At 61.1% G+C, this 23,939-nt stretch overlaps 2 protein-coding genes across 3 annotated transcripts in view; one reads left to right on the plus strand and one right to left on the minus strand.

Annotated features, from left to right (window-relative positions):
* The first annotated feature begins 656 nt into the window (after positions 1 to 656).
* GAREM2 (GRB2 associated regulator of MAPK1 subtype 2) lies at positions 657 to 11,627 on the plus strand. Of its 2 annotated transcripts, none has more exons than XM_062210149.1 (6): positions 657 to 768; positions 2,962 to 3,102; positions 6,689 to 6,819; positions 7,346 to 8,353; positions 8,959 to 9,122; positions 9,525 to 11,627. In XM_062210149.1, the coding sequence occupies exons 1-6, from the start codon at positions 657 to 659 to the stop codon at positions 10,540 to 10,542; spliced, it is 2,574 nt and encodes an 857-aa protein (XP_062066133.1). In that variant the 3' UTR covers positions 10,543 to 11,627. The 2 variants fall into 2 exon arrangements, with proteins under 2 accessions (XP_062066133.1, XP_062066134.1); XM_062210150.1 differs by lacking the exons at positions 657 to 768; positions 2,962 to 3,102 and adding an exon at positions 6,264 to 6,282 and having other exon boundaries at positions 6,686 to 6,819; positions 9,525 to 9,609; positions 10,009 to 11,627.
* Positions 11,628 to 12,580: 953 nt separating this feature from the next.
* HADHA (hydroxyacyl-CoA dehydrogenase trifunctional multienzyme complex subunit alpha) overlaps positions 12,581 to 23,939 on the minus strand; it is a 51,759-nt gene continuing 40,400 nt past the window's right edge. Inside the window, exons 13-20 of the mRNA XM_062209110.1 lie at positions 21,321 to 21,492; positions 18,091 to 18,177; positions 15,940 to 16,080; positions 15,175 to 15,243; positions 14,381 to 14,576; positions 13,752 to 13,866; positions 13,157 to 13,302; positions 12,581 to 13,070 (exon numbers count right to left, since the gene is read on the minus strand). Coding sequence (XP_062065094.1) covers positions 12,925 to 13,070; positions 13,157 to 13,302; positions 13,752 to 13,866; positions 14,381 to 14,576; positions 15,175 to 15,243; positions 15,940 to 16,080; positions 18,091 to 18,177; positions 21,321 to 21,492 — 1,072 coding nt within the window. The 3' untranslated portion in view covers positions 12,581 to 12,924. The remainder of the gene's footprint in view (positions 13,071 to 13,156; positions 13,303 to 13,751; positions 13,867 to 14,380; positions 14,577 to 15,174; positions 15,244 to 15,939; positions 16,081 to 18,090; positions 18,178 to 21,320; positions 21,493 to 23,939) is intronic.

Here is a 23,939-nt window from a genome sequence, read left to right on the forward strand (position 1 = left end):
TGCGGGTCACAGGACCGCGCAAGGACCGGTCCGGCTCCTCGGCGGCCCGGGCCACCCGCAGAGGGCGCCGCACACGCGTCGCGGGACCGCGGCTTCCGGAAGGGATCCCCGAGGGGAGGCAGCGCGGGAAAGGAGGCGCGAGTTCCGAGGAGGGCGGGGATCCCGGAGCGCCCCGAGCCAGAGGACCCCGCACCCGCGGCGCGTCCAGCCTCACTTTCCCTATCTGGGCGGCCGGGGGCGCGGGCGCCTGGCAGAGCTCCACCGGGCCGGGAATTCCTGGTGGGTCCCGGTTCGAGTCCTGATTGCTTCCTGGCCTCGGCGGAACGGGATCGTGAATGTCCCAGAGGCCCGCCCGGGCGCGGCGAGGACAGCGGGCCGGGCCCCTGCGCCCCAGGACCCGCGCCGCCGGCTGTCACCTGGGCGCTCGCGAGCGCCGCTGGCCGGCGGGGCGGGACTGGCGCGGCCGCGGGCGGGCGCCGCGGGGGTGGGGCGAGGGGCGGGCGCCGGGCCCGCGGGAGGCCGAGCACGTGACGCCGCGCCCGGCCGGGCTTCGGGGGAGCGCCGCGGCGGCCCCGGGAGGTGGCGGGCACGGGAGCCCGGCCGCGCGGGACTGGCCGTCGGGGCCCCGGGACGGCGGCCCCGGGCGCGCCCATGCCATGGAGAAGCTGGCGGCCGGGCTGGCCGGCCTGCGCTGGAGCATGGGCGCCTTCCCGCTGGACCTCATCGTCAGCCGCTGCCGCCTGCCCACGCTTGCCTGCCTCGGGCCAGGTACCGGGGCGCAGGGAGGGCCTGGGTCCCCGGGAAGCCGAGGATCCCGGGGCAGCTGAGGCGGAGCCGGGAGGAGCGGGCGGTCGCTGCCTCCCCGCTCCCCGCGCGGGCGCTGCGCGCCGCTGGGGGAGACCCGGGGCCCAGGAGCGCAGGGTCCGCCTCCTGGGCCCAGCGGACGGGCGCAGGGTCAGAAACCGCGGACGGGGCTCGCGACAGAGTTCCCGGCGCAGCTGGAGCCCGCAGCGCAGCCGGGCCCCGCGCCCGCCCCGTCGGTGCACCCCTTCCCCTTCGCGCTGGGGTCCCCCCGCCTCGGCCGCGCCCCCTCCATCCCTTTGTCTCCGCCTCTCACCTCCATCCTCCCGCACCCCTCGGGGCCTCGGGCTCTGCCGCCGCCCCCCCACTCGGCCACTTCGGGGACCCTCCTCTCACTCAGCCTTCGCGTCCCAGGGAGCACCCTCGGGGCCCGGAGGCGCGCAGGCCACCTTCGGAGCGGCCGGAGCTAACGGGTGCGGCGGCCGGGCGCGCCCCCCGGGACCCTGGCCCGCTTACGTCTCGTCCCACTTCTCCAAGGGACCGCTCTGCAGATGGGACCGTGCGTGGGGCCCGAGAGGGGACGCCCGGAGGCCGCAGGGAGCGAGGGAACCGTTTGGGGGGAGGGGGGCTGCTGGCTGGGGGAGGGGAGGGAGACGGGGCTGGCAGCCAGGCCGGGGGTTTTGTGTGCGAGAAGAATAGGGGTTTGGCCCGCGTTGGCACACTCGCTTCCCTGAATGCTAATGGGGCCCGCGGGCCGCAGGCTCCTCGCCTCTCGCCGGGGCCCCTCCTCCAGCCCGGCTGCAAGGGTGGGCGCGTGTGCGGGCGCAGGGCCGGTGGGTGCAGACTGTCTGGTCATCCAGCCGGGGTCCTGCAGCATGGTGGGCGAGTGAGCCTGAGGCTGCCTGCCTGTGAGTGGGATGAGCCACTTCCCACGCCACCGCCTGGCCTCTCCACCTCCTGGGGGGGGGGGGGCGGGTCTTTGTGCCCCGGCAGCCTCCGCGCGGGCTCCCTTGGGCTCCCTGGGCACCTGGGAACACCCCTGCTGTGCCTGCTACTGTGGGGGCAGGGCATCCTTGCCCGACAAAAACTCCTGATTGAATGAATGCCTGTGCCCAGGACAACTCGCGCTGTGGCCCAGCCGTCTGTGGGTGGCAGGACGTGGCTGTGGCCGTGGCCACCATGGGAACATGAGTGCCGCATGGGAACCGCGTGCACCCCCGCGTTGGGAGGACGCGGCGCCGTGTGGCCTGGGTGACAGCCCCTGTCAGCGGCTGTTGTGGTTGGGGGGTTGCTGCTCAGGACCCATGGCTAATGCGTGTGTCTGTGTGGCTGCAGCCTGTCCCTGCGGAGGGCTGTAGCAGGGGGTTGCGAGACAGAAGAGAGCTCCCTGTGCCCCAGGAGGTGAGGGGCAGGCTCTGGCCATACCCTGCACCCCCTACACAGTGGGAGCCAATCCCTCCCCCCTCCCCGCACCCCACGAAGAAACAGGACATGGAGCCCCCAGGCAAGGCAGGAAACCTTTTCCCAGTTGCCTGGGTGGCAGGAATTTGGTAAGTTCTGTCTGGGAAGTCATTGCTCGCCTCCTTCCGCCGCTGCAGCCAGGAGACGCCCCTCGGCCTCCTGGAATCGCGGTGCCTCCTGCTCTCCTGGAAACCGTTGCTGGGCTTGGAGCCCCGGAGCCCGGGCCCCTCCCAACACCTCGGTCCCAGTGCAGCCCCCCCAGACTTGTTCCCCCTGCAGCCATCGGCCCTGTGACCAGGAGGATGAAGAGCAGCTGGGAGAGGGAGAGGCACTTCCCCGTGGTGGGGTTGGGCGTCAGGGGCTTCTCCTGGGCACGGCCCGCCCGCAAGCCAGGGCTCTGTGAGCCCTGCGCTCTCCTGGCCCCGGTGACCCACAGCTGAGGCTTCTGCTGTCATCCTGAGCCCACTCCAGGGTCACCCTGCTTGTCGTCCTTCCCCGCCTTGCCAGCGCTCCACACCCTGCTCCCCAGGGGCCCGGGTCTGGCTGGGGTAACAGGGGAGGGACTGTGGGGATGGCGCCAGGAGCCAGCCCCAAGGCCGCAGCCGGCAGCCGCCTGTCCCTGGAGCCCTGCTGACCTGGCCAGGGGTCGTGGAGGGGAGGCCCCTCCTGACCCTCCCTCTCCCTGTCCTCCTCCCCCAGGGGAGTACGCGGAGGGCGTCAGCGAGCGAGACGTCCTGCTCATTCACTCCTGTCGCCAATGGACCACGGTGACAGCCCACACGCTGGAGGAGGGCCACTACGTCATCGGGCCCAAGATTGACATCCCTCTGCAGTACCCAGGTGGGAGGTGGGAGCCGTGGCGGGGGGGGGGGGGGCGGGCCGTGGTGACCCCCTTTCCCTGGAGCCCCCGGGGACATCGGGGGCATGGTTGGCGGGGCTGGTGGTTTTGGGTAGGAGGCCCAGCAATTCCCATGCTGCTTGCTGGAGCCCTGGGGTGGCTCATGGTTTTACAAACGTTTGATTCACAGTTTGTCTCAGAATAGATTTGACAGTAAGGATGAGAAAATACCCACACCCTCCAGTCACCGCCAATCAGACCTCACCCCTCGTTAGAGCTTCATAGAGTATCCATCAGGGTGGTACCACTGGAGCCCACGGAAGCAGGGGTGCTCACGGCGCTGGGGCTCGAATCCTGGCCCCCACAATTTTTGTGTTAAGCTTACTGTTTTCATTGGGTGACTTGATAAGTGAACGTTAAAATCTTAGACTTTGGAAGATTCTGCTGGCCTGTTTTATATATGGTGTGGTGTGAAGGCTCCTGCTCCCCAAGAGCGAAGGTACGCCCCCTGCTGCACCATGCTGGAACTGCAAGGCTGTTGACCCTGCAAGGCAGCCATGGTAGAGCGCCCCCATGCAAGCCCAGGACCCCACAGCGGCTGGGTTCAGACTGAGCCTTCGTGTTGTGTCGTCCTCATAGCAGCCCTGGAAGAAGTCAACTCCTTGTAGCTCACAGGAAAGCAGGCTCTTGGCGCTCCAGTTCTGTGTTGGCCACCAGGTGGCACACTGCCTGTGCCTCTAGCAAGGGCTGGGCCCCTTGTGGCTCTCGGTCTCCCCAAGTCTCCCCTAGGCAGTGGGACAGGCTGGGCCCCCCCACCAAACCTCTGCTCTTTACCATGGCCCCAGGAAGTGGGCACCTCCACGGCCCTATCCACCATCAGAGAGGGGGCAGCTCTCCAGTGTCCCTGGGTCTGCGGTGGTCCTGCAGCCCTTGGGGGCCGCTTAGACTGGGAATGGCCCAGCCGGAGGAGTGTGCTCTTCCTGGGGCTAAGAAAAGCACACGTTGGCAAAAGCCCCCGTGGAAATGTGAGCGCAGGCACCCACCTCCGCTGTGTCATTAAAACTGGGAAACCAAGGCACAGAATCTCTGGGGGACCCCGCCCCAGGGGCCCAGAGCCAGCCGCTTTCCTCATCACTGTGTGTGTCGAGTGGCGGCTGTGGGGTGTCACGGCCCAGGCCCTAACTTTCTCCTCCTGGTGGGGGCTGGAAGGTGGAGGCCCTGGGTGGGGGAGGGGCTGGTGGGTTAAGGGGAGTCTCTGAGTGTAACGATTCCTCCTTATGAATTAATAATGGCCCTGGGCCAGCAGGGGGGCCGGCTGTGGACTGCGGAGAGAGCAAGGCGGGGGAGGGGAGGGGCTGGGGGCGCTGCCTGGTGACTCTGGCCCATCTCTCCAGGAGCCAGGGACACCTGCTTCTCCCAGACAGCCGGTAATTTGCCTGAGGTCACACAGCTAACTGGCTGTTGGACTCCAAAGCCTGTGCTGTCACCCCAGCTGCGGGGCAGACACCAGGTGGGGGGTGACACCAGACCTTGCTCCAGCGGGTGAGGTGCTTCAGCCTGGAAGGGGGACCAGGGGAACACGACTGTGTCCTGGGGGAGGGGGCGAGGACTGGGAGAAGGGGCTGGTCAGGGTAGGGCAGGTCCCTGGAGACTCAGGGGACAGCCCAGGGGTCCCACCTAGCGGGAGGCAGGAGAGGAAGCCGTAGGGGGAGGAAGCGGCTGGCCGTGGCCGGAGCGTCCGTCCCGGGAGGTCTCCCTTCCTTCCTCCCAGCAGTAATGGCCACTGCTGGGCTCCGGGCTGTGGCCGAGGGGGTGGTGCTGGGTGCCATGGTTACATCGATCCTGCCTGCCACATCCTCCCCCGGCTCCAGCCCTGACTTGGCTCCAAATCGCCCCACGGCGGTGGGGGGGGGGGGGGCAGCGGCCACTTTGCACTGCCTGGCTGCTTGCAGCCAGAGTGCTGTGTGCGGACCCCGGTAGGGCGGGGGGAGGGCTACTCCCGGTCAGATGGCGGCAGACCTGCGGGGCCTGCTTCTTAACTCCCAGACCCCTGCTCCTTGCCTGGATCCCTCTGGTTTTACCCCTGCTGCCTGCCAGGGCCATGGCCTCATCCCAGGAGGGTCCCAGACTGGTGACGGCAGGACCGGGTGCCTGTTCTTCCCTTGTCTTTCTTGGTTTGTCCTTTCTGATCCCACTCCTGGATGTTGGTGCCTCAGGCTCTGCCCGGGACATCTCCATCTGGCTCTCTGGCTGCACTGCGGGGCTCCAGAAACCTGTGTGTGTGTGTGTGTGTGTGTCTCGGGGAGCAGAAGGGTTAACAGCCTCTGCTCTTCCTCTTCCTGCCCCAGGGCCGAAGCGGCCAGGTGTCCCCAGGCTCTCCTTCCACACCAGCTACACCTGCCCCAGGAGCACCTTGGAGCCAGCCCCCCCCCCCCCCCCCCCGCAGGGTTGCAGGGTTGCCCAGCCCCACAACATGCTCCTTCTGGGTTCGGATCGTTGCCTGAGAGTTCTGCATCGCCACGTGGGATGAGCTGGGGGCCGGAGGACAGGCCCCTCCGTCCTCCCTTCACACCTGCCCTCACTCAGTCCCCCAGGTCTGAGGCGTCTCCCTGACTCCAGGTACCTGGCGGTCTGCTCCTGTTAGGCTCCTCCCTGGGACCTGGGGCTGGATGATTTGTCCGCTGGCCTCTGGTATCCTCCTATAGTTCAGCCTGGATCATGGGATTTCCTCACTGGAAACGCCCCTTCCAAAGGCGTGAAGTCCTGCGCCTTGGCACAGCACGCCCCGCCCCTTCGCAGCCCTTGGCTGTCTGCTCCGCCTCCCTGTCTGCCTCCCCCGTGGGGCAAGCCAGTGTAGAGGCTGTCCCTCCGATGCCTGGGCGGTCCCAGCCTCTTGGTGCGCGTGTAGGTGGGCACACAAAAGGTACAGCCACGAGGGCAGCCAGTTCACGCAGATGGGGGTGTCCCAGCATGCACTGGGACCACTTCATTGAAGTCCACGTCTGCTGGTTGGGCAGGCCTCCCTCCTCTGCGGGAAGTGGCCTCACTCTGGGACAGTGGATGGGATGTTGGACCAGGGCAGAGCTCTGGGCTCAGGGCAGCTTTCCCAGGGCCTCTGTTCTGCCTGCCCATTGAGTCGCCATGGACCAGCAGCCCAGAACAGATGCACAGGACGCCAGAACACCAGGCAGGGACCAAGGACCTCTGGCCCTTAAGGACCCAGAGAGGCAGAGGACAGGCTGGGGACAAGCTGGGAGCCAGGCCGCTGTGCCTCACGGATGGCTGGGCAGAGGCCAGCTCTGCGCCCGGGAGTGTGGGGCCAGTTGGCGCAGGGTTTCTTTGGGCAGGCCTCTGTTGGCCTCAGCACACCACTAGCTCTCCCTGGGTGCAGGCTGGGCGCTCGCCGCCGGGGATCTGTGCTCACCTCCTCACTGAGGCTGGGGTGCCTGTGCTGTGCACAGCTGCCTCCTGTGCCCCGAGTTCCCGAGGGGTCGGCTGACATCAGAGCAGCGAGCAGGAGGGACCATGGGGGTGTGAGGATGCAGGCGTGGCTCCCAGCAGCCTGTGCTACTCCCCCTTCCCGTGCAGGCAAGTTCAAGCTCCTGGAGCAGGCCCGGGATGTGCGTGAGCCAGTGAGGTACTTCAGCAGCGTGGAGGAGGTGGCCAGTGTCTTCCCGGACCGCATCTTTGTGATGGAAGCCATCACCTTCAGCGTCAAGGTCAGCTTTTCCCACGCCCGGCACTGTGACCCCACACTGCCCCTTCCCTAAGGGGCAAGGGACCAGGAGGGGGAGGGTTACGACGTGGCTTCCGGGGACCATCAACCACCCCCCGTAAATCCGGCTCTGCCAGAAAGCATGGCAGGGGGCTCAGGGCCCAGGACTTCCGGTGAAGGGCAGAGCAGCAGGGGTCACCCCCCAACTTGGGGGCCTTTCAAGGGCACCCTAGCTGCCCCAGTGGCCGCCCCTGTTTACAAACCCCTCTTTCCCGTCAGTTCCTCCGCTCTGGAGTCGCCTCGTTGGGGAGGGGGGCGGTGAGCAGCACCACAGGCCACAGGGTAAAGCTCACTCAATCAGCTTGCTCTCCAATGAGCAGCACGGGGTTGCCCCAGGAGGCCACGTGGGTGTCCTAGGCTGCAGCCCCGTGTGGTCTCAGCCTGGGAGGGCCACGGAGCACGTGCAGATGGCCCCGCAGGGCTGGCCGCGTGGCTTCGGCTGAGGCCCCGCCCTGTCTCCGGGGCCCCAGGTGGTGTCCGGCGAGTTCAGCGAGGACAGCGAGGTGTACAACTTCACGCTGCACGCGGGCGACGAGCTCACCCTCATGGGCCAGGCGGAGATTCTGTGCGCCAAGAGCACCAAGGAGCGCTCGCGCTTCACCACGCTCCTGCGCAGGCTGGGCCGGGCCGGGGCGCTGGCGGGCGTGGGCGGCGGCGGTGGTGGCAGCGGCGGCGCGGGGACACGGCCCATCAAAGGCAAGATGCCCTGCCTCATCTGCATGAACCATCGCACCAACGAGAGCCTGAGCCTGCCCTTCCAGTGCCAGGGCCGTTTCAGCACGCGCAGCCCCCTGGAGCTGCAGATGCAGGAGGGCGAGCACACGGTGCGCGCCATCATCGAGCGCGTGCGGCTGCCGGTGAACGTGCTGGTGCCCAGCCGGCCGCCGCGCAACCCCTACGACCTGCACCCGGTGCGCGAGGGCCACTGCTACAAGCTGGTCAGCATCATCTCCAAGACCGTGGTGCTGGGGCTGGCGCTGCGCCGCGAAGGCCCGGCGCCGCTGCACTTCCTGCTGCTCACCGACACGCCGCGCTTCGCGCTGCCGCAGGGCCTGCTGGCGGGGGACCCGCGCGTCGAGCGCCTGGTGCGCGACAGCGCCTCCTACTGCCGCGAGCGCTTCGACCCGGACGAGTACTCCACGGCCGTGCGCGAGGCGCCCGCCGAGCTCGCCGACGACTGCGCCAGCCCGCGCCGCGCGCGCCTCTGCCTGCCCGCGCCCCCGCGCACGCACCTGCCCGCCCGCGCCCCCGGTCCGCCCGCGTCCGCCGCCGATGGGGAGCAGGAGTACGTGAGCCCGGACTGGGCTGGCGCGCCCGCGCCCGAGCCCACCGCTGCCGCGGCGCCCGCCGAGATCCCCTACGAGGAGCTGTGGGCGCACCAGGCGCCGCCCGGGCCCGACCTCATCTCCTTCGGAGCCTCCGGGCCGCCGCGTCGGGAGCTCGAGACGCCGCCGCCCGTGCCTCCCAAGTCCGAGGCGGTGAGTGCCCAGCCAGGGAGGAGAGGGGGGAAGCGCGGTGACCCCCACGTGGTGGCCTGGGGCGTTGTGGGCGCAAATGTGCCGCTGGGTCCCTGGCCTCGAGAAGGCGGGATGAGCCTAGAACCTGTGACACAGAGGTTTTACGGAGCAGTAGTCCTTGGCCATGACACGTGCCCCCTCCCTTGGGAGTCCCAGAGCACCGACCTGTGCAAGTTCTACACTAAGGAAACCTGGCTGAACCACTCTCCCAAACACATCTGCCCGCGGAGCGCAGGGGTTGCCTGTTCAGCTCCCAGTGTCCACACCGGGGTGCTCGCCTAGGGGGACTTCACAGGCCTCCCTCCCACCTCCCCTTCTATTCCCAGTTCTGAGGAGGGAGGGGCACTTCCCACTGCCCCTGATTGCTTCCACATTTCTCCCAGAGTGGGACGGGTTTCCAAGGCAACAGGAGGCCCTGTGTGTTGTGGAGGAAATAGGCCCAAGAGGGTAGGGCAATTGGGGTAGGGCAAAGCAGCTCTTGGCAAAGTGGGGCACAGAGTCAGCCCCCACACCCGCCGTGCCCAGCTGCTTGGGACCGGGCCAAGGTCACGGCCCTCTGCTTGCAGGTGAAGGAGGAGTGCCGCCTGCTCAATGCCCCACCTGTGCCTCCCCGCGGTGGCAGCGGCCACCTCTCGGGCAGCCCCCCGGTGCCCCCTCGCTTCCCCAAGCTGCAGCCCAGCCATTCACCCAGCTCCAGCCTCTCCTTCTACTCTGCTGGTGTCCAAGATGGGTGAGTCCCTTCCTCTCTCCACCCCGGTCCTCCTGAGGGGGACCGAGGCACGGCAGGATGGGGTGGGGTGGGGCGGGGCCAGGGCTCAGGACGAGCTGGGCTTCAGGTCTAGGAGGGTCCGAGGGCAGTGCAGCCCAGGGCCCACTCTGCACCGTCCCACCTCAGCTGCTTGCTTTCTTAAATGGTGATGGGCAGGGAGCGCTGCACTGGTTCCCTCCAGCCTGGGAGTCTGCTGTGGAGAGCCTGCCCCTTGCTGTTTGCAAACATTTAGTTTTTCTCTGTTTTTTTGACCTGGGTTGGGGAAGCTGGCAGGAAGGACTGGGGGGGGGGGTGGTCCCTAGGGGGGGGAGTGAGCGCCCCTGGGACTGACAGAGGCCTGTGTGGGCCTGTCTGTGCCCGCAGGGCGGGTTCCCGCAGTGGCAGTGGCTCCCCGTCGCCGGATGCCTACTCCCTCTATTGCTACCCGTGCACCTGGGGAGACTGCAAGGTGGGCGAGACCTCCAGCCGCCCGCCCCCAGGGCCCCTGCCCTCCACCACACAGCCCAGCCAGGCCTCCCGGACCCCGGCGGAGCCGCTGAGCAGCCGAGCTGCCTCCCTCTTGGGGGCGGATGCCACCGTCAAGAGCTTCCATGGCTGCCCGCCTCTCTTCAAGCCCGCTCATCCCCAGAAACGCTTTGCTCCCTTTGGAGCTCTCAACCCATTCTCGGGTTCTCCCTACCCCTCGGGCCCTTCAGCGGCCACCTCTTCCGGGCCGCCCACCACCTCCTTGGGCCCCCTGGCTACCTCCAGCACTGCCTATTCCCCAGGCCCAGTCTCCCCAGCCCAGGCCTATGCAGCTGCTCCACCCCCCTCCTGCCCCACCTCCTCCTCCTCCTCTGAGTGGCAGGAGCCAGCCCTGGAGCCTGTGGATCTCTTTGAGCTGGGTCAGGGCAGTTCTCCAGAGCCCGAGCTGCTGCGCTGTCCGGAGCCCCGGGCAGCAGGGGCTCCCGGGCCTGGACCCTGCCTCTCGCCACTCGGCGCCACCAAGGCCTTCGAGCCCGAAGGGTTGGTACTGCGGCAGGCCCCCACCCCACTGTCGCCTGCCACCCTGCCGGGGCCCGAGGCAGGGGGAGCCCGGCTCTTTCTCGGCCAAGGGCGCCCGGGCAGTCCCCGGGATGGAGCTGTGGCCTTGGGAGGCCGGGACGCCTCCTCGTGGCAGCCCCCCGCCGACCTGTCCGCGCTCTCCCTGGAGGAGGTGTCTCGCAGCCTGCGGTTCATAGGGCTCTCGGAGGACGTGGTGAGCTTCTTCGCCCGGGAGCGCATCGACGGGAGCATCTTTGTGCAGCTCAGCGAGGACATCCTGGCGGACGACTTCCACCTCACCAAGCTGCAAGTCAAGAAGGTCATGCAGTTCATCAAGGGCTGGCGGCCCAAGATCTGAACCGGCCGCCGTGGCCGCACAGCCGGGGCGCATCTGTGCCAAGACTGCGTGACCCAGGGGCCTCCCTGCCTTGAGTGTGCAGAATACGTGGGCAGGGGACGGGAAGCGCTGGGCGTTGGCTCTGATGCCCACGGGGGCGCCCCTTCCCACGCCCACGCAGGCCTTCTCCGAGGCCTCGCACTTCTTCTGCACCATAGGTTCGGGTTAGACAGGGAGGAGGACCGTGCATAACGTTAAGCACAAATCCCCCAAGTGCCCTCTCTCCTTTGTGCTGACGGCATCTGGTCTAAAAGTGCCCCCGAGTCAGGGCTGCTGACTTCTGTCTCTCTGGGACCCTTCCCATGCCCTGCAGCCCTGCCTCGTTTTAAGTGCCTGGGCCTGAGTGTCCAAGCCTGTGCCGTGGTGCCGGGGAGCCTCCGCCTCTGGTTCTGGCTCTGCGATGGGACAGCATAGGAAGAGCACAGCTCTGCCGCTGGCCTATCTAGCCAGGGAGACCTCTGGTGCTCCCCGGTTTCTGCACAGACCTCACTGCACCCATCCACCCATCCCTGTCTCCAGAGACTGCCTCAGCAAGGGCAGGTCCATTTCAAGTCTAGAACTGACAGGTGGCCAGTCGCCCCCACTTCCGCTGGTCTCTTGCCCGCTGTTGTTTGGCTCCCCTGGTTTTGTGGCGCTGGCACAGCAGGGTATGGTTGGGAGAGGAAGTTCGGTGGCTTGGGCAAACCCTGCCTCTCCCCTCCTCGGGAGCTCAGTCCTGTACTGGGTCGCACGCGTTGGGGCGGGTCATTGTGCCCTTGAATCCCGGGCATGGTGACCTGCTTGGCACTGAGCGCTGCTCCCTGTGCATGAGCCCCACACCGTGCACACACCAGCTGCTCCTTGTGCCGAGCGCCAGGGCCCAGAGCTCCCTGCCTCCTCCTCGGCCCTCCCTAGTCTACCTAGATATTTATTTCCTTCAGTTTTAAGCCACGCAGGTGCCCATGCCCCATGCAGGCTGTGGTGAAGGGAGATGGGGCACGGGAGCTGGTTTTCTTGCAGACTGTTCAATGAATCCTCAAGGACTGGTCAAATAAATGCCAGCCTGCTGACGGAGGGTGCGGGTGCCGTGCTGGGGGTCGGCTGCTTTCTGAGGGCCGTGGGGATCCTGAAGCCGAGGACTTGGGGAGTCATGGGGGGGGGGGCACAGGGCTCGCTCACGTTCCTGGAGGCAGCTGGAAGCAGACTTCACTCCCTCCGCCCTGTAGGAACCTTCCAGCCTCCACTGATGTGTCACAGTGAGTCCCACCTACCTGGTATCGCTGAATGCAAAGACCCAGATGTCAGAGTTCAGGGCCACCCCCCAGGGCCAGACCCTCGGAGGTAGAAGCCTGTTAATGGCCTTGGTGTTGAAGATCCGTTCTCTGCCTTCTACTCATCTGAAAACCTCAACTCGGCGATGACTGGCTTCCAAATCACCTGCAGTGCTCGGTGGAGCCCACACTAAGCTCCCTGTCTGCAGGGCCCAGGGCAACACGAAGAACTGTGCTCACTGTGAAGGGCGCTGAATTAGGATTCCGCACACATCAGTGACTCAGTGTGGGCCCCTCTGCCAGGCCCGGCTGGGAGCTCCAGTGCTGTTTACCCAGCCGGGCACTGCTTCTGCCAGAACAGGGGTAGGAACTTTCCACACGGGGTGGGGGGAGGCCACAGCAGAGCACAGGTGGCGTGGACTGCGTCACTGCCTGTGCTGCCTCCCTCCCTGCGTGGGCATCGTCCACCTTCCACCTCCGGGGCAGCGCAAACAGCACCCCGGGGAACACAGTGGGTACTCATTCAGCATCCTGGCGCGCCAGCTGCTTACACTTCGGCCGCTCTGGCTACCCCTGGGCCGCTTCCCCAGGCTACGCCGGCCCAGCCGATGTGAAGATCAGGTTTCAGCAGGTCCCCTCTCACACAACAGCTGCCTAGAACCCTCCCAGCACAGGGCTTCCCTCCAGCTTCCAGAAGGAGGGGCTTGGACCAGAGGGCAGCGACAAGGAAAAGGAACAAGTAGAGAGGCTTAGGTTGTCAGGCTTTATTGTTAGCCCATGTCTGGCTGGGTGCAGAACTGCCCCCGCCATCTTGGCTACCACAGGCCTCTTGGGAGAACGGTGGCAAAGACAGCTCCAGACGGCTCTCAGCAGCCACTTCAGGCCCTGGGGCTTACCAACGGAGCACAGTGGGTCCCACCTTCCAGCATGAAGTACAAACTCCGTCACAGTCAGACTTCACCGGGAAGGCGATGTGGTCACAGCTGAAGGCACTTGGATAAGGAGCAAGCCCACGGCCGCAGCGCGTCCTCCTGGTCCTGGGCTAACGCTACAGTGCTCGTGGGGAAGCAGCCCGGCCGGCAGCGGGGCCCACTCAGGGGTAGAACTTCTTGCTGGGGCTGTTGGCGTGGTCGATCAGCAGCTGGCACGGGGTGAACTGCTTGCCGTAGGCAGCCTCGTACTTGCGGAGCCGGTCCACTACCTTCTGAGCTCCGTACAGGTCCACAAAGCGGAAGGGCCCTGGATGGAGAAAGGCGACCCAGTTGAAGGTGATGGCAACACGGGCTCCAGGATGACACAAGCCCCTCCCAGCCCACAGGACCAACCTCCGAGACAAGGTGGGAAGCCAAGCCCGAAGACGGCACCGATGTCTCCCTCTGCGGGGGTGGCCAAGATCCCTTCCTGCAGGCACATGACTGCCTCGTTCACAAACCTCGTCACCAGGCGGTACTGAATGTCCTCGTCGGAGGAGCTGCGAACCAGAAGACAGATGAGCGAGAGGGAGAGGGGGAAGCAGGAGCCAGTGCACACTGGGAAGTGAGGGGGGTGCTAGATGCTGCATAGAGGTGCTGGCAAGGGGGCCTCACCTGTCTACTGGGAAAAGGGGAGCGTCACTTGCCCTGATTCACACGGAATGGAGTCCCCAGATCGATTTTCTCTTGACCTCAGCAATGGTCAAGTGCTTACAAGTGGGAATACAGGTCTGGAAGTGGAAGGGACCCGCCACTGCTCTGGAGACCCCCATGGGGAAAGCTGGAGCCAGGGGGCCCACGGGAGGCTCCCAGCTTGCAGAGCCCTGGGCCAGCCTGGGAACACTCTCCCTTCAGGGGCGTGAAAGTCCAGGACATGGGACAGGGACAGGGCAGTCTGGGCCACCAGAAATGGCTGCTTCCGTGCCATGAGCCACTCAAAAGGACTTACACCTCAGGCCTGGCGGGCAGCTTCAGACCTGCCAGAATACTGTCCATGTCAGAGTTCAAATTCTTGTCTTTTGAACCCTCCTGATAGATGTAAAAGCCTTTCCCAGACTTGCGACCTGAAAAACAGAAATGGTGGCGTTACTGCTCCATTGTTCTTAGAGCCCTGGTCCAAGAATTCTCGTCTCTGCTGCTTGGCCACGCAGCGCCAGCCTCCCGTCTGAAGCCTGGCGTGGGTGTGTCGCTCACTCTAGCAGCAATTCAGGCTCTGTTAGAAGAGCGAGCAGAGATGGAGCGTGGGGACCCCCGTGTGTCTGGAGGAAGGACCGCTGGACAAGCTTTAACGTTCACACAGATAAGCCAGGAGGGCCAGGGCTTAGTGCTGGTGTTGCTGTTCTGCCCACAGAGAAAGCCACGTGTCTGTGTGCCTCCACCGTGTGCACGGCACCGTGAGGTTTCACTGTCTCCCCACAGGAGGCCAGACAGCACGGGGAGACCCGTCCTCGGGCATAACCTGTCACCCACCCGGAGAGTTCTTGTGAACTCACGTGAAATTCCCCACGACCAGACTCCCCAGGCGCCCCTCTGACTCGGGGCAGGAGACCTCGCGGAAGGTCCCCCGAACCCACTCACCCAGGAAGCCCTTGGACACCATCTGCTGCAGCAGCTCCAGGCTCCCGCCTCCAAAGCGCTCCCCAAAGGCCTTGCCTAGGTCTTCGGCCACGTGTTTCGCCACATCCACGCCAACTTCATCTGCCAGGGTGGCAGCACCCACAGGAAAGCCGAAGTTTGTGGTCAAGGAATCCAGCTTCTTGGGGCCAACTCCTTCCTGCATAGGAAGTGAAGGCGGGATCGCAGGGGAAGGTCATCCCAGACCTCCCCACCCCACCAGTCCCTCAGGGCAGATCCTGACACAGCCTTTGCGAAACCCACTTCCCTTCTGGGTGCCGTGCGGCCAGGTCAACACTGGCCCCGTCTCGGGCAGCACAAAGAGGTCTGGGGCCATGGGTGGGAAGTCAACCTGGAATCTGTCACATCAGAGATTGGTAGAGCAGACCCAAAGACGCACTGCCTTTTTGTCTGCACATCTAATGTCAGTACGGAGGTCCCATGGCAGACGGGAGAGCCCCGGGACCTGGTGTGCGTAAGTGCCTGCCGGGGCGACGCCCCCTTTCCTGCCGGGAGACACGGCATGTAGCAGCAGCACAGGCAGCACCGGCGGACCCAGCAGGCTCTGCTGTGGAAGGTCCACGCCCAGCCGCGAAGCTGGCAGAGTGCGGCGGGAGGCCTCTGGCTCGTGGAGCAGTGAGGAAGCTGAGTTTGGGGTGAGCCCCACGGCTTCCCACTGCCACGCGGCGAGGAAGCAGCAGGAGCTGGTGTGTGAGAGGGACGCGTGTTCCTCGTCCCCACACACAGGGCGCTCCTACCTGGAGGATTCGTATGACTTCGGACATCATGGGGGCGAGACACCTGGTGGTGTAGAAGCCAGGTCCATCCTGCAAGGGAGAGAACAGGAGCTACTGCCCATCGCCGCTCCTCCTCCCTGCTCCCTGCTCCCCGTTCCCTGCTCCCGAATCCAAAGCCAGCCTCACTGCCCCAGGTGTCATTTCAAAATTTAAGGTGAATTAGAAATCTCAATCTGAATTCTTAAAACTAAACCGAGGCGGCCAGTGTTGTGGTGCAGTGGGTTAGGCTGCGGTCTGCGATACCAGCATCCCGTGTGGGAGCCGGTTTGAGTTCCTGATGCTCTATTCCCAATCCAGCACCTGGGAAAGTGGTGGAGGATGGCCCAAGTCCTTGGGCCCCTGCACCCATGTGGGAGACCCAGATGAAGCTCTTGGCTCCTGGCTTTGGCCTGGCACAAGTCCCTCCTGCTGCAGCCATTTGGAGAGTGAACTAGGAGATGGAAGTTCTCTCTAACTCTGCCTTTTAAATCCCAACAAACAAAAACCCAAACCCCAAACAGCAGGGAGGCCCTCCGAGGCGTAACCTACTGCACCCTATCATTCCCTGGTCATCCTCAAGGCTCCGCACACCTGACACTCCCCACCCCTGCCTCCTCTCAGGGCTGCAGTCAATTCCACTGTCCATCCTGGAGACAGCCGGGGGAAAACACCCAGGAGAGCTGGGGTGTGTGTCCCAGAATAGGCACAACCAGGCCTGGAGGTGCCCGCAAGTCACACGGCCCTCACCTTGACCACTATGATGACCTTGCCCTGCTTGAGGCCCACTGCCACCGCGGAAGCAGTGGTGTCCTTGGAGGTCTTCTGGGTGGTGATGATCTCCAGCAGCTGCATCTTGTCCACGGGGGAGAAGTAGTGCATGCCGATCACCTGGCGGGAACGAGGCCGGCAGACTGAGAGCTGAGCAGTCCCCTCCCACGCCCCCTCCCACTGGGGGACAGAGAAAGGTGGGTGGATCCAGGAACAGGCAGTCAAGTGGCTTGGCCTCATGTGCTTAGAGAGAGCGTATGGGGATCCCCCTCCTCTTCCAATTACTTCTGAGACACTTGGTCCCTCTACCCACAGTCAGTGGCAAAAGCACAGCCCAGGCCAAACGAGATCTGTCGGGGATGAGTGAGCGAGCCCCACTCACGTAACTGCCTGCTGGTTCAGGTGACAGGTCCACTTTTGCGGGGAGGACAGGCAGAAGGATTAGGTCGGACTCTGCCTCCCAGTTGGCCCTTCTGTGACCTGGATGCATGCTAAGGTTTGAGAAGCTCCTCAGTCAGCAGAACGGTCGAGGCCGTCTACTCCATTCACCTGGCACTGTGCTTTCTCCTCCACGTCAGCTACAGGGTGCACCTAGGACTATCCACCTGCTCCTTAGTCCTCTATGACACATTCCTTTCCTTACTCCATTATAACCCTGAACTGTCAGTCTAACTATCAAGGTTAAAAGCAGCAGCTCACGGTCTGTTGTTCAGGGGCAGCAGGGACTCCATCCCAGGTCTGTGTCCGAAGCCCGACCACTGACCACTACACAACACGACACAGTTGTCCCTTAGTGTCTGCCTGAGGCTCACTGGTTCCGGGACCCCATGGGTACCAAAATCCCCACTCAAGTCCCTCCTATAAAATGGTGCAGTATTTCATATACTCCACGCTCAGCCTCTGTATACTTAGGTCAGCTCTAGATGACGTCTCATAGGTAACACAGTGCAGATTCTAAGAAAGCCTGGTATACTGTACTGTGCAGGGACGACGAGAGAAAGTGTGAACACGGGTCAGTGAGCAGCGTGTGGAGCCATCAACCCAAGTGCTTCCAACCCCCAAACTGTCCTTTCACTTGGGTCTAAAGTACTTTGGACCTGATTTAGACTGAGTGTTCCTGTGTAAAAGGAATTAGCCTCTACTGACATATGTAATATTTACATAATAAAGCATGCAGATCTTAGAGTGTTCTAATGATTGTACACCCTCTTGCAATCACTACCTTGAGCAAAACACATTTACATCACTCAGAGGGTTGTGCCAAGGGTGACAGCCCATCTTGGATCCTGATTGAAGCACTGATGGTCTAGTGTCTTGAGACACAGCTGGTCACCCTACTCCAGCCCCTCTGGCCAGCAGGTGAGGCCAGCTAGCCAAGACCTGCCAGTGTGACGCCTGCTGCACCCACACGAGAACCGGAGGAGCAGCGAAGGGGCAGCACGGACGCTCCTTTAGTGCTGTCAGGTGCGGCAGGACAGGCTACCAGCTGCCACTGCTCCTCTGCCGTCGCTGGCCTGCCTCTGACAGTGCCACATCACCTCTCCCCTGCGTTGTCACACTGTATTAGCAAGCTGGAAGAGGCGAAGAAGCACAGACTGTGTATGAACAACGTTAGCTACTTCGAGGGTTTTTCTGTTTCCCACCTACCTTTGGCTGGTTCTGGTTAGCTAGGCTACCTGGTGCCCTCTGGGGAAGTGAGCCGTTTTCTCTGCTTCAATGCTCTCTCCTCCTCTGGATTACTCAGCCCTTCACGTCTCAGCAAAGGGTGGACGCAGCTGCCACAACTTCTGACCCTCCATTCCCAGAGCTGGAGGCAGAACCAAACCCACCCTCCGCAGTCACCGGACTGCTCTGCAGTGAATCCAAGTTCTGCCGCGTCCCTTGTTTCAGGGCTTAACCTTCAGCGTCTAACTGTAGGGTAAAAGTGGCCTTTGTCGTCTGAACTTGAAAACTAATACCCAGGAGGGATGCAAGTGCCCCGTGACAGTACATCTTACTGTACTGCACTGACTCCCGCATCTCGGGCAGGTGACGGCCTCACGATCCACAGCCGGCCCTCTGTCCACGCTCCTGCCCGCATCATGAGCTGGAGCAGTACAGCATCGCAGGGTTTTCCTCTGTTCAGTTTACCTTCTCTGGTCTTTTGCTGACAGCAGCAATTTCATTGATGGGGAGAGCAGATGTGTTACTAGCAAAGACACAGTGATCTGGAATGACCTGCAGGAAGAGCATGTCAGAGTGGGTCATGTCGGCCCGGGAGGTGACGGCAGAGCACAGCACAGCTGTGAGTGACCCCTGGGCCCGCCCCCTTGCACACTCAGACAATGACGGAGCACCCGGGCTATGGGCTATCGTAAGACCACCTGATGCCCACCTGGAGACCCACCTCAGCAGCTGAGTAAGTAAAATGCCCTTGAAGAACACGGAGAAGACGGCCCTGAATCAATCAAGCACGGGCCCACCCCTCTCCTTGTTTGGATCTGACCTGGAGTTTGAAAGCTATGACCTCCCCAGCCTGGCCTTCACCTGTGGCCTGGCCTCCATCTCACCAGCACCGGAAAGCATGGCTGCTGGCTTCCAGTGGTAGAAACAAGTCCCACAGCCAGCCCAGGTCCCAGGAGAGGGGGAACAGACTCCACTCTGTGCGGGATGACACGTGCATGTCCAAGGAGCAGTCACGTTCCGGCCATCTTTGGAGCCCTCGGTTTGCTCTTCCTAGTGGACTGTACTCTAAGCATTAGACACCATGCCCCTGCTGATAGAACTCAGGCTGTGTTAGCTTTCCTACAGCCTTGCTATAATACCCTCTCACATCCCTCTTTAAAAAAAAAAAAAAAAAAAAAAAATTTATTTGAAAGAATAACAGAGCAAGGGGGAGAGAGCCAAAGCCAGGAGCCAGGAGCTTCTTCCGGATCTCCCACATAGGTGGCAGGGGCCCAAACACCTGGGCCATTTGCTTTTCTTAAGCCATTAGCAGGGAACTGGATCCAAAGTGGAGCAGCCTGGAATCAAACCAGCACCCATACAAGATGCCAGCATCATAGGCAGCAACTTTACCCCATATGTTGGAATGCTGGCCCTCACATCCCACTTTGGAGTAACCAAAATTATGGAATCCTTATAAGTTTATGAACAAGCTAGCTCCTGTCTGTGATGTGCCTGTTTACTCTCTAAATGTCTGCAACAGGCAAGGCTGGGTCAGCTGAAGCCAGGGGCCTAGAACTCAATCTGCTCCTCCCACTTGGGTGGCAGGGGCCCAAGCATTCAAGCCATCATCCACTGGCTCCCAGGGTGCACTGGAAGCTGGACTGGGAGCAGCCGGGACTCAAACCAGCACTCTGATATGGGATGCATGTTGCCTCCCAGGGCGCACAGTGGCGAGGCCACATCCCCGTCAGTAAGGGCACTTCTCCCCACCCTGCCCTGACTGCTTCTGACGCTTCTAGAATCTACCTGCCACTGGCCCAGCGGTGCTCCCAAAGCCCTGGGAATACCACTTAAGTCTCTAGGCTGGAAATGTCACCTAACACAGATGGAACACAATCTTCCCAGCTCTTCAGAGTTTTCTTCCTCAGCTGAGTTCACTGTGCTAAAAGCAAGATTCTGGAATATGTGCTTCGCAAGTGGAGTTTGTCCTCAGCACTTGCCTTTGGTTTCTCCTGAGCTTCAGTGGGGCAGGGCTTATGCCCACAGGCAGGGGCATCATCACAGTCCACGCGTGCAGACACTGCATGGGCCGCCAAGCCAGCACCACTCCCCACTCCCCGTATCCAACCGCAGCCAGTCTAGACCTTGCACCTACTGCGTGCCTCAATTACTGCCATTTCTTCTTTCCTGGCCTCTTTGTTTCTTTTCCTTCCTCCTTCCCTTTTTTGTTTTTTAGAAGATTTATATATGTTTTTGAAAGGCAGAATGACAATCGGGGGAGTGGGTGAAAGGGAGAAGAGAGAGATATCTTCCATCTGCAAAGGCCAGGACTGGGCCAGGCTGAAGCCAGGAACCACAACTCCACCCAAGTCTCTCACGTGGGTGGCAGGGACTTGGGCCATCACCTGCTGCCTCCTAGGCTCATTAGCAGGAAGCTGGATTAAACTGTAGAGCAGCTGGGACTTGACTCAGAGACTCCAATATGGGATGCAGGTGCCCACCCAAGGGCTCCTCCTTCTTCTTCTTCTTCTTTTTTTTTTTTTTTAAGATTTATTTATTTATCTGAGAGTCAGTTACACAGAGAAGGAGAGGCAGAGAGAGAAAGAGAGAGGTCTTCCATCTGCTGGTTCACTCCCCAATTGGCTGCAATGGCCAGAGCTGTGCCGACCTCAAGCCAGAAGCCAGGAGCTTTCTCCAGGTCTCCCACATGGGTACATGGGCCCAAGGACTTGGGCCATCTCCCATTGTTTTCCCAGGCCATAGCAGAGAGTTGGACTGGAAGTGGAGCAGCCGGGGCTGGAACCAGTGCCCATATGGGATGCCGGCACTGCAGGAGGTGACTTTGCCCATTCTGCCACAGCGCTGACCCCAAGGGCTCCTTCTCTATAATGCCTGCATGAAGCATCCATTTTATTCACGTGACCCCAACTCAAGACCTGGCTATATAGGGCATTTGGGAACAGGACCAGAGCAGCATTTCCCCAGGACAAGTGTCTGACTCCTGCCTGGACAAACTGTTTTCTCCCTGTGTCCTTTGCTGCCTTGACCTGAAGGAGCCTGGTGATGGCTTGTGGGCAGCCAGCCAATCTCAAGACATCTGGCCAGGGGGCCGGCGCTGTGGCATAGCAAGTAAAAGCTGCCGCCTACAATGCCAGCATCCCATATGGGCGCCGGTTCGAATTCTGGCTGCTCCACTTCTGACCCAGCTCTCTGCTATGGCCTGGGAAAGCAGTAGAAGATGGCCCAAGTCCTTGGTTCCCTGTATCCACGTGGGAGTCCTGGAAGAAGCTCCTGGCTCCTGGCTTCGGACTGGTGCAGCTCTGGCCGTTGTGGCCAATTGGGGAGTGAACCAGTGGATGGAAGACCTCTCTCTCTCTCCTTCTCTCTGCCTCTCCTTCTCTGTGTAACTCTTTCAAATAAAAATAAATAAATCTGGAAAAAAAAAAAAAAAAAAAAAGACATCTGGCCAGACCCCGTCAGGTTCTCTGCATGTTTGTATGTCTGAATTCCCATAGGAATGAGGCTGCTGAAGCCTGAATTTTCCCTGTAGGATTAAGATTTGACTGATAACGGCCTAGTGAGCTCACACAGAAACCTGCGTTTGCAGACGAATGTTCTACAAGGAGAACCGAGAGCTTCCTGTAAGTCTTTGACAGACCCGCTCGGGGACCCCTCCCGACACCCAGACTCCGCGCCGCAGGTCCCTCACTCACCGCCTCCACCTCCTTGAGCACCCTGTGCTTAAGACTGAGGTCCTCAAACACAGCTTCTATCACCAGGTCAGCCTTCTCGAAATTCTGGTAGTCCAGCTGGCCCGTCAGGTTGCTGAAGATGGAGTCCCTCTCGAACGATGTCAGAGCTTTCTTCTTCACTTTATCGTTCAATCTAGAAAAACACAGCCCTATCAGAGGAGACGAGGGAACTGGCATTCACTGAGTGTCGGGGCAGACCCGGCTGGGTGTGGTTTTCACCAACTCACAGACAGCTGTTCACCCCCACTGTGCGTGAGCTGAGCCGCTAGTGAAGGGAGCGCACCAGCACTCACAGGGCGAACACTCTAGCGCTCACAAAGCAGAAACACCTGCCACGAGGAGTAACTATGGCAAAATAAAGGAACAGCTCTGGTAACTCCCCCTCCCGCCCCAAACAGGAGGGGCCTGGGCGTGTGCTGCCCCGTGTGGTTCTGTGGCTGTGATCTTCCAGAGCACAGACGCACACCATTTCTGGTATTCTCAATCAGTTCCCACTCAGCACCTTATCACACACTGCACTGATTACATCAAATATTAACTCAAGGTTTCTCTTTTCCATTGGAGCGAAGAAGGACTCCAGCTACTCAGCCAGCCATTTTTTTATAATTGCCAAGGAAGACAGGCTCTTCCAGGTGCAATGTGACCACACTTTCAGAATTAATGATGCAGTGTTCCTCTGAATGAAGAGTGAAGCTAAACCCATTCAGTAATTTCCTTAACCAAAAGAAAAATAAAGTCTCAAGACAAATTCAAACAAGTACTCAATTAAGGACTTAAAACCCTGCTTTGAGGCAGATGAAGACCTCTCTCCCTCTCTCTGTCACATAACTCTTCAAATAAATAAAATAAATCTTAAAAAAAAAAAAAAAGGGCATGAGTTCAACCCTCTTAGCTTCTGACAACAGTCAGCAAAGAACGTATTTGTCAGAGTTCCAAACATCTTACCTGCTCTAACTCTGACGCCTGTTTCTGAGATAACAGAAACATTAGGGCCACGTCAGCAGCATTGTGAGCAGCACTTGCTAACTTTTTTTTTAAAGATTTATTTTATTTATTTGAAAGACAGAGACAGAGATGGAGAGACAGAGAGTTCCTCCATTCGCTGCTTCAGTCCCCAAAGAGCTGCAACGGCAGGGTCTGGGCCAGGCTAAGCCAGGAGCCTGGAATTCCATCTTGGTCTCTCACAATGAGTGGCAGGACCGAAGTACTCTTCTTCTTCTTCTTCTTTTTTTTTTAAAGATTTATTTATTTATTTGAAAGGCAGAGTTCCAGAGTGGCAGAGGCAGAGAGAGAGAAGCCGAGTTACAGAGAGGCAGAAGCAAAGAGAGCGAGAGGTCTTCCATCTGCTGGTTCACTGCCCAGATGGCTGCAATGGCTGGAGCTGTGCCTATCTGAAGCCAGGAATCCGGAGCTTCTTCCGGGTCTCCCACGCAGGTGCAGGGGCCCAAGGACTTGGGCCATCTTCTACTGCTTTTCCAGGCCACAGCAGAGAGCTGGATCGGAAGAGGAGCAGCCGGGACTCAAACCAGCGCCCATATGTGATACTGGCACTATAAGTGTCAGTTTTACCTGCTATGCCACAGTGCCAGCCCTATCTTCTACTTCTTTCCCATGTGCATTAGCAGGGAGATGGATTGAAAGCAGAGCACCTGGGACTTGAACTGGCACTCATGGGGTAGCTGCATTACACGTGGCAGTTTACCCTTCTATGCCACAATGCCAGTCCCAGAATCTGACATTTCTAAGACTAAAAGGGACACCAAAGCAGCTGTATCCAAAAGAGATGGAGGGAGGTAGCACTCTAGAGCAGTAATTTATTTTGGTGACTGTAAGAAACGCTGCGTTGGGATGCTTGGACGCCGGTCCAGGTATTTTTGGGGTCAGACTCTTCCTGTGAGTCCTTAGCGTCTCATTCTAAGGTGCCAACATCATTACACCCGCCAGGTCCTTGTGGGCATCATGGAAGCACTGCATGAGCCTCTGTGCGCACAAAGATAACACAATGCTTAAGCTACACGACCACTTAAGAAACAGGAAAAGCTCACTCAGCTAAAAGCCACATGCAGGACGTTCGAAGTGCAGACAGCTTGTCCATTACTGAGCAGAAAACTGTGCTGAGCCAACCCCCAGTGTGGCCAAGGTGCCGTTCCCTCCTTCCTGTCTGCAAAACGTGTGTGTGTGTGTGTGTGTGTTTACAAGCTAAGCAGGGAGGAAGGCATATAGCAGTCCCCCTTTGCTAATCCAGAGGTAAGGTGGGAACTCGGATGAGTGGACTAAGCAGTGAAGGGCCTCACGCCTATCGTCTGTCAGGAAGAACAAGGCCCGGGAGTTTAGACCCCGGCCCTGTCTTCTCCCTCAGTCCCGCTCATGTCCTCATGCCCTAACCTCAGTGCTCCTCACACACAGGGGCCTTGCTGTTTCAGTAATCCACAGCAACACAGCAAGGACATGCCAACGCCAAAACCTCCGATCTGAGAAGCCAGCCTCATACTAAACTGTAAAATATATGGCATTAGAAAAGACCACCCAGGGGCCGGTGCTGCGGCATGGCACAGCAGGTAAAGCCTCTGCCTGTGGCGC

Source organism: Lepus europaeus, chromosome 13 (genome assembly GCF_033115175.1).
Source record: "Lepus europaeus isolate LE1 chromosome 13, mLepTim1.pri, whole genome shotgun sequence".
Taxonomy (NCBI): domain Eukaryota; kingdom Metazoa; phylum Chordata; class Mammalia; order Lagomorpha; family Leporidae; genus Lepus; species Lepus europaeus.